Consider the following 8,969-nt stretch of genomic DNA (forward strand, 5'->3'; position numbering starts at 1 on the left):
CTGAAACGCTCAGTCTTCGTATCTTGCGCTCATTTGTCTGACAAGGATTATCTATAGACGATTAGATATTTTTCATCCGTGGATTCAAGGTACTCTAAATTCATTCTCAGATCGATTATAATTTAGAACTGTAGTTTGTCTCTGTGTTGATTCACAGATCTGATGAATTTTAAGTAGTTATATTCATTTTTATGTTGTTGAAATGATTGATCAATGGTATGTATTTGTTTTAAGGGTTTTGAAATCCTGTGTAGCGATGAATTGTTGATATTTATTATTAATGAAACTGTTTAGTATTCTATGGGTACGATTTTGAATTATTCTTTCTCTGATATCTTCTAGTATATAAGTAGAATATTATGCAATATATCTGCATGATGTTGAATTTATGAGATCTGATGTTCGGTTTAACTTTTGATGTTTCGAACAACTGTTTGTTTGAATATACCTTGAGTTCAAGGTTTTTTCTCTTGTTTATTTTTATGTAGTCCATATTAAAATGGTTGGTTTGTTGTTTAGATGACATCATGTACTTAGTTTAATAGGATCATTGTGCTTGTGCAAGTACTTGTACAGTGTTTGTTTGTGAGATCTGAATTGCAATCCTCAGTTTTGGGTGGAAGTGTTGGTTCTCAATGTCTGATCTTAGGTTTGATCTGTGTGAATTTGGGATTTTAGAAAGTTTTTGTACCTGGTAGAGAGTTGTATGAGATCTTGAATTTGTTTTTCTTTTTGGTCCTCTAGGCATGAATTACAAAGTTTGACCAGTCATTTGAAATTTTATCGTACCTAATCAGCGTGGCATTAATCATACTTTGTTTATCAATTTTTTTATTCTGCTTGATGGATAATGTTAAAAAAAATTTTATTATTAAATACTTGCCAAAGACACTATTATTTGCACCTTTTTTTTTTCCTTCCCCAGAAGCCAATTCATTAGGGATTGACTAACAATTTGAGACATCAGATGAAATAAATATGTATTCAGTTTCTTAATTTGATAGTTTGGGCTTTATTCATGTGCTCAAGGCTATTTAGACTTGGACAAATTGCCCGCACCAGTTAAATCGATTAGTAAGGCCTTTGGGGGCACTCCCCTTGGCCTTAGGTCTCCGGTTCAAGGCTCATCAAAGGTGAGGCCTGATCTTAAACGATGCATGTGGATTGTGGGCGATTGTGTGCATCCAGAGTTTGCGAGAGTACAAAGTGGCTAGCAAGTTGGGTTGATTCCTCGTTACAACTTGATAAATCTCAGAGCTAAAAGCTTACTTGATAAATCTCAGAGCTAAAAGCTTTCTTTGATCCCGATTGTTGTCTTTCGTTGCTGACATATGTATTAATCTAATTTTGGATTAGAAGGACGTGGACTGACGTGATTTGAAGGTGCAATGGCATTAGTTTCTGGAGGAAGGTCTACATTGAACCCTAACGCTCCTCTCTTTATTCCTGCTGCTGTTCGCCAAGTGGAGGATTTTTCACCAGAATGGTGGGAATTAGTTACCACCTCAACATGGTTCCATGACTACTGGCTGAGCCAGAACCAGGGAGAGGATGGTTTTTATGGCAATGATGTGGATGGTTTTGATGGTAGTGATGTCGCTGAACTGCTGCCGGATACAATTGATCTTGGTGCTGATGAGGATTTCTCAAATATGGAAGCGCAGTTTGAAGAATTCATTCATCCTTCTGAGATGGGAGAAGCAAACGAGTTTGCTTTCTCTGTTGTGAAGGGAATACCTGAACATGGTACGGTGAAACTCGCTCTGTTTCTCTAAAATGCCACAATGCATTGATGCGGAATCAAATTGGAATATGATCGCAACTTTATTGTATTTACTAGCAATTAGGATGAACCTTTTCCTTTTTGTGCCGTCATTATGTAAATGATTTTCTCGTACTTGTTGAAGTCATGGGATTTCAGGATTTAAACAATGAATACCATTTCAAATTCTTTAGGTAGTGGTTGCTTAGCATTATATATTACTTGTTTTGTTTGTTGGAGCCAAAATTGAGAAATACTTGTCTAGGAGTTTAGCATTTTAAAGTAGGATAATTGTATCTGAATCTCAACACAAAGTTACTTGTTTTATCATGTTGATGATTGCTGGCATTTGAAAGTTTGTATTAGTAGTCATAATATTAACATTGTTGAAATTGGAATTGAGTTATTTCATTTCTATTTGAACAAAATATGATTAATATCATTCTCATACTGATTCCTCACTCAATTTGCATCTGGAAAACAGGTTTGGCTATGGATACTGAAGCACTGATGAAGAGTCTGAGCTTGGCAAATTCTGGGAAGAAGAAAGGGCTGAATTCCCCAACTGGACCACCAAAGTACTGTGACAAGCCAGCGAAGTGTGTTAGCTCAAAATGCAGTCCCATTCGCATCCAGCAGCCTCGTTGAATGTTAGCAGCGTGCCAGTGCTGCCTGGTTTAAGTTGCAGTTTATCCAACTCCTCAACAAAGTAGTGTTTGTTTCCTGTAACATATGTACAGTGCAAGGTTGCAACTGCTGTAACTAGCCTTGTTCATATTCTGACGTCTGTTTCAGTGAACTAGAGAACAATTAGAAAATTACAAAAAAAGAGGATGTAGAATTTGAATGAAAAAGAAGTCATTTTGGCATACTTTTTGCCCATCTTTAAAAAGCATTCATAGTACAGAAAGTAATTGCAGTTTTAGGTTCTATATCTGAAGGCAGAGAGTGGGTTGGCCTGTGATCTTTAGAACTTTGATAGTTCCTTTTCTCAACCCTTGCCAAAATAGTTCCATTTCTTAACAGGTTTGGTTTCATTCTTGAAGCTGTTAAAAGTTGCTTCTTCTAATAATTTGAAGCTATGAAAACCCTCTGTTGCACCTACTGTTGAGTAGCTTTTTTAATCAATGCAAGCAATGGTGATGAATACAAATAGACTGGAACTGCTGAATGGCCTATAAATTAAATGATGTTGATCCCTGTTCTGAACTGTAACCAATTCACTCAACCTGAGCCAGAGTGAAACCTCTAAAAAGTAGGTTACTCAGCTGTGGAGTTGGAATGGGGGATTGGTGTATCAATTGTGCGAGGCTTTTTTTTATGCACAAAGTTGTCCCTTGTAATTTAAATGATGTTGATCCCTGTTCTGTACCAATTCACTCAACCTGAGCGAGAGTGAAACCTCTAAAAAGTAGGTTACTTAGCTGTTGGGTGGGATTGGGGGATTGTTGTATCAATTGTGCCAGACTATTTTTTATGCACAAAGTTGTCCCTTGTAATTTTGGTGCGAGTAATATGAAGAAAAAAAAAACCAACATAATGTGTCAAACCCTAAATTGGCAACTAGAAAATATGCTAGTGACCATTGAAAGCAATTCGCTAGTGACCATTGAAAGCAATTCTTTAGTAATAACAAGTAGAAGACCCCAATACTTGAAGGAATTATAGAGAAAACTAAGAAAAAGATCAATCTCCTCCCCATAAACAAAAAGACGCTAACCTCCGATTTCAGAAACCAACCAATGTTTCACTTTCCCTGTATGAACAGAAAAATTATCGCACAAATATACAACCTGATCATAAGTTTCACATTTACCTGATAGTAAGTTTCACATTTCACAAATGTAGTTTGTTGCAGCATAAGAGACGGAAAGGATGCTACTGACAGCATATTTTCATCATTCTCCAAAAATGAAGGGGGCTGCTAAATAGACGCTTTATCGGACAAAACTGTTTCCCTCCATTTTTCCTTATATTTATGTAAGATACACTATGTTTTCTTTACCTTTCCCGGTAGACCAGTAGATTCAAAATCTCGGGTGCCCATTATTGTAGATTCACAAAGTAATACAAAAAAATTCAAGTACTATGTAAGAAGCACAGGAGAAATGATACTGGTTAAAACTCAATTTTACAATTCTCCCTCGTGAGAAGTTGTGAGTTCTTTTTCTTTTCAATTTTTTTTAGGCATTAAATTTTCTGGAAACTGAGATGTATACATTCAAATTATCTCATTAGAAAACGCACACATAAAGGTAAAAGACCTGCCACAAAAGTTGGCCTTAGAAACTGATCGCCTTTCCTTCGGATAAACCCCTTTAAGATGATTCTTCTTCTTCCCTTTTTTTTTGCCCCTGGAAATTTCTTCAAGATCAATTTTCTGTTCACTACTCTGCTACTTCCAGCTTCAAGCTCAATCATATTGGTGACAAAAGGAGGGACAAATGGATCATCATCTTCTTTTCTTTTTAAGCAGATACTTCCTAAAGGGGTATCATACTCTCCTCTTCAAGCTTTTCTCTTCTTTGTGCTTCAAGCTTACTTTGGCTGCCAATGGCATCTGATATAGCCTGTGGTAGCCAAAATCCAGGTCTCTCAAGAACTGGTGCCCGATCAAGAACCAAAGGTTCTCGCAAAGTTATCTCAATGCCATCATATGTCCATAATGCCAGGGTTGCCTCACCTTTGAGACCCACAGAAATCCAACCTAAGCCAGCTGCTGCAATGTCAATGCTGTTCACATCCCAGCTTGTTCCAGACACTTTGATTTTCTTCTCTTCCCATTTGCCCATTTCAGAAACTCGGTCTGCACTGATGGGAGGCTGAAAGAAGAATAAGTCAAAACATGTCATGCACATCGAACTATTTAATTAGCATTCAGAAATTAAGTGCAGACAATGTCACCTTTTGTAAATTTAAATGCAATAAATCATCACTAGCACAGGGACCTTACACCCGAAACAGGAAGTAGAAAAATAAAGATCAGAAGAGGAACAAAGGAATAAAAAAAATTAAAATAAAAAAGATAAAGAAATGACATAGAAAAAATATATATATCACCAAGAATGACTATAAGATACTTCTTAAACCCTAAATATGACCTTTTTTACTTTATTATGCATGAAAAATCAAATGGATTTTCCAAATGTTAAAACAAACATACTTCATTTAAAAAAACAAAAACTAAACACCAATTTTTACATGCTGTGAATTCTATTAGGAGGCTGTAAAACCTCCTTCTCTCATTATTTAAGAACAATGTTCTGTTACATGGACCAGGATAAGTGTATCATGCAGGTGTATGTCTAAGTGTTCGACTGCATTGAATCCCAAATCTTAGGATACAGGGATCAGAGTCCAAAAGTTGGAAATAGGTGAACATAGGTAATAGGTACGTAGACCAAGACTACACATTTAAACACACGTTTAAAATATCCAAATAGAATTTTTTAAAAGAGTGCCATAAGTTCAAAGGCAGATAGTATCCAATGAATGCAACATGGTACTTGATATGCTAAATAGAAACAGATCAACATATATATCATAATGTTATTTGTGTAAATCTGGATTTTTGATAGAGATGCTGCATCCTAATGGAACAGAATTTTTACCTGTAACCTAGCACCAGCATGCTTGCTCCAAATCTCATCAGCATTTTCAATCTTCCCCAGATGTAGAGAAACATTTAGTGATGCCCAAATTGTGACATAAATTGTTTCGACAGAAGCATGATTAAGGTCTAGTCTCATCAAACCACCAACATGAACAGCCTGCCCTTGCTGCAAAAATCAAACACACTGTGTTATGTTTGACAGCAGGTTTTGTTTCAATGGGAAGACAAACTTGAATACATATTAAAGATACCTATGTTGTGCCATTGGCAAACAAGAGCATTCACAATATTGATACAGTAAAGGAGTGAAAGAGAGAAGATAAAGGATGAAGGAATCCATCCCATGTGAAATACAATTAGAGAAGATAAAGGGCGAAGGAATCCATCACATGTGAAATATGAATACAAAATTTTCTCTATAGCCTAACATTTTGAAGCAATTGTTTAACATAAAAAGAAAATCCAAAATAGAAAGATAGCAGATAATAAAACACGAAACATTTGGGAGAACTATAAAACACATACTCCAACTGCGACTATCTACTGTACGCAATTTCCTTTCTTTTTCCTTGAAACAAGTTTTCCATGGTATTCCTCCCATTAGCATTAAGTTAAAATCCAGTATGTTTCATGCAAGTGCAAGATTCAAACTAACATGTTAAAAAATTTAGACACCATTGTATTTACTGGGAAAAGGAATAGAGACCATTGACCCCTGCTGACTGTTTGAACTTGACAAGTCAAAAATGTCAGATCTGGAAAACAAACATGCTAACCAGACTTATTTACCGGACTTCCAAATTTGGTAAAACTATGATTACAAAAGCTCAATAAATCATTGAAAACAAATACTTGTAACAAAAAACTGCAGTGAATACTCAATATTGTAGACCTCAGGTTCAAATTTCCTACAAAATCAGGTTAAAAAAATGTGATGGTTGAATTCAATTGGAACGTTGAATATTCACCTGCTATGCTTATACCATTCAATAGATTTCTAACAAATGGACATCAATGAAATTATCAGCACTAATTATAAGTTTTCATTAACAAACGTATCAGCAGTAATTATAGATTTTCAATAATCTTACATTAGCACTTAACTGCTTAAAAAACACCAATTACAAATGGTAGTAACAAAAGACTTGCCTTAATCCTGTAAGTTCGAGGTCGCAACTCCTTCCGTATCTCAATCATTTTCTGTTCATCCCTATTTAATCTCATGGAAATTAGATAAGGATGCAGGAGACCTGGAGTGTCATACATCTTTGCCTTTGCCGACAAGATTCCTCCAATTCTCAAAATCCCAAGGGTTGTCCCAGGGACTGCAGCCTCTGTTAGCTTTGTAATTTTTGCACCTTCTTTTTTAGAAAATGCATTGATTAATGTAGACTTGCCCGCATTCTGAGCCCCAATAACCCACACATTCCCTCGAGGTCCAGCCAACCCCTTAATGAATGACAACAAATTCCTCACACCCAAATCCTTACGGGAACTAACCAAATAAACCCCACTTAACTTAGGTGCCCCTCCAGCCTTAGCACGGTGTCTTACCCATCTATCTAACCTAGTGGGGGAGACTTGAGATGGAAGGAGATCAACTTTTGTAGCCACAAGAACAAGCTTGGGCAACTTCTTACTAAGCTTTGAGCCATCTTTGCTTCCTTCCAATGCCTTGAACAAAGACTTAACAGCCCGTTTTGGAAATGATCCATCAAAATCAACGCAATCAACAACCATCACCACAACAGTAGCATCAGCATTCCCAGTGGGCTTCATCAACCGGGTTGCAATCAATCTATCGAAATCAAAATCAGGTATTAAGTTCTCAGCTGTATGATTCTTCACCTGCCCGTAATTCCTCAATGAATGACACCGGGCACAAACAGTAACCTCTTCTTTCTCTTTGTGAGCCTCCCTAGCCATCCTCTTCCTCTCAGCTTTTGACACCCTCTTCCTCTTTCCCTTATCTACAGTCTCCTCGGTAATGTTACCATAACCAACACCGGCCGGAGTAAACCCATCCAACTCCTTCAAATCGTCATCTTCGTCTTCAAACTCCGATTCCCATTCTTCCGAGTCCCAGCCAATTTCATCTTCATTTTCGATATTACTTTCCTCCCCAATATTTTCCTTATATTTGCCCTCAATTCTACCTACAAAATCCTCCCCTTCTTCATCAAATTCTTCAAAATCATCAATCAATGAACTTTCAATACCATCCTCACTCTCCGACACTTCCACTGCCTTCCTTTCTTTATAGTACCCAGGAAGGTTTGGGTCCTTATCTTGCATAAAAACTCCACAGCCAGGGCAAATAGGCCCATAGCTCTCATCGTCATCTCTTCCTTCACTCAAGATTAATCTTCCCTCCCCTTTTCTTAGGGTTTTTCCGTGATCTTTTTGTATTGAATGTACAGCTGATTGACGACCCTCTACTGATAGAGAAATGTAAGTATTTTTTTTGCTGTGTTGGGTGCTGTTTTTCTTACTCGGACCTGTGAAAAAAAGTGTTGTTTTCTGTTCAATTGATTAAGGTTTTCGAAAGTGCAGTAAAACGAAGGAAAATTGAGAGGAAAAGTGAACTCACCTAAAAACAGAGGCATATTAGATGAAGCCTTTGCTCCAATGATGCCGTTGTTAAAAAGCTTCAGGGTCCGACCAGTCATTGTTGAAGGTGAAGTTGCTATAGATAAGAACAGTGCCATCTCTGTGTTCTTGCTGCTGCTCTGTTTGGCAGCGAAGAAAATTCTTTACACAAAATAGAAAATCAGTAATAAGACATAATTTCCCGAAAAAGGGAAAATTAGTAATACTCAACTTAAAAAAAACGTATAAACAACAACCCATTACGTTACGGGCAGTGATACATTTGAAGGGAAGGTTTGACCTTCTTATTTATTGTATAATTAAAAAATAAATTTAACAACTTACTTTTTAGGTGTAAGAATTATTTTTCTTATTTTAATGAATAATGAAATGAACAAGTCATTTTTTTTAGGGAAGGTAATGAAATGAATAGTTGCGCTGATAGTTAAAAATAAAAATAAGTTGCCCTGATAGTAATAAATAAAAAAAAATAAAAAATAAAAAACAAGAGAGGTTGCATTCACAATAGTACACTTTTTTTTCCCCTGGGAAAGATCCTCGCCTTTTGAGTAGAATTAATGTTCTATGATCAAAATGCATACGTTCCGTAGAACATACTAGAACATAATAAATTAGCCTGAAAAATATCCATGATAATGGTTGCCAGATGTTAATAGAAACAAATTGAAATGGTTTGCGAGATGTTAAAAGAAAGAAAAAAAAAACAAAAAAAAAAAACAATTCAAATGAAATGAATTCTAACAAGAATCATATATTTATCTAAAATTTCAAATTAAAAAAAAAAAAAACAGAAATTGACAACTCGCAACTTAAACCTTTAACTAATATAGAACCGATTAAATTAGAACCATATTGATGTGTTAAAGTGAGACCTACGGATTTATAAATAGCAACACTACACTCACCCCCAAACAATGGACCAATTAAATTACAGTAGTTAAATTGAAACACAGGTAGCACATGCTCTAGGCAAAAGTGCAAAAA

At 36.1% G+C, this 8,969-nt stretch overlaps 2 protein-coding genes across 3 annotated transcripts; one reads left to right on the forward strand and one right to left on the reverse strand.

Moving 5' to 3' along the window:
- On the forward strand, positions 1–2,654 carry LOC132313560 (protein EARLY RESPONSIVE TO DEHYDRATION 15-like). Of its 2 annotated transcripts, none has more exons than XM_059812377.1 (3): positions 1–89; positions 1,357–1,746; positions 2,247–2,654. In XM_059812377.1, the coding sequence occupies exons 2-3, from the start codon at positions 1,389–1,391 to the stop codon at positions 2,408–2,410; spliced, it is 522 nt and encodes a 173-aa protein (XP_059668360.1). In that variant the 5' UTR covers positions 1–89; positions 1,357–1,388; the 3' UTR covers positions 2,411–2,654. The 2 variants fall into 2 exon arrangements, with proteins under 2 accessions (XP_059668360.1, XP_059668361.1); XM_059812378.1 differs by having other exon boundaries at positions 4–89; positions 1,360–1,746.
- A 1,173-nt stretch (positions 2,655–3,827) lies between these two features.
- LOC132313558 (GTP-binding protein BRASSINAZOLE INSENSITIVE PALE GREEN 2, chloroplastic) lies at positions 3,828–8,198 on the reverse strand. Its single transcript, XM_059812376.1, has 4 exons — positions 7,966–8,198; positions 6,525–7,873; positions 5,374–5,541; positions 3,828–4,584 (listed from the first exon to the last, which is right to left on the reverse strand). The coding sequence occupies exons 1-4, from the start codon at positions 8,081–8,083 to the stop codon at positions 4,246–4,248; spliced, it is 1,974 nt and encodes a 657-aa protein (XP_059668359.1). The 5' UTR covers positions 8,084–8,198; the 3' UTR covers positions 3,828–4,245.
- Positions 8,199–8,969: the final 771 nt, after the last annotated feature.

This window comes from Cornus florida, unplaced genomic scaffold (assembly GCF_030987335.1).
Source record: "Cornus florida cultivar Cherokee Brave unplaced genomic scaffold, ASM3098733v1 CherokeeBrave_3.0.0_Hap2_Chr06, whole genome shotgun sequence".
Classification (NCBI taxonomy): domain Eukaryota; kingdom Viridiplantae; phylum Streptophyta; class Magnoliopsida; order Cornales; family Cornaceae; genus Cornus; species Cornus florida.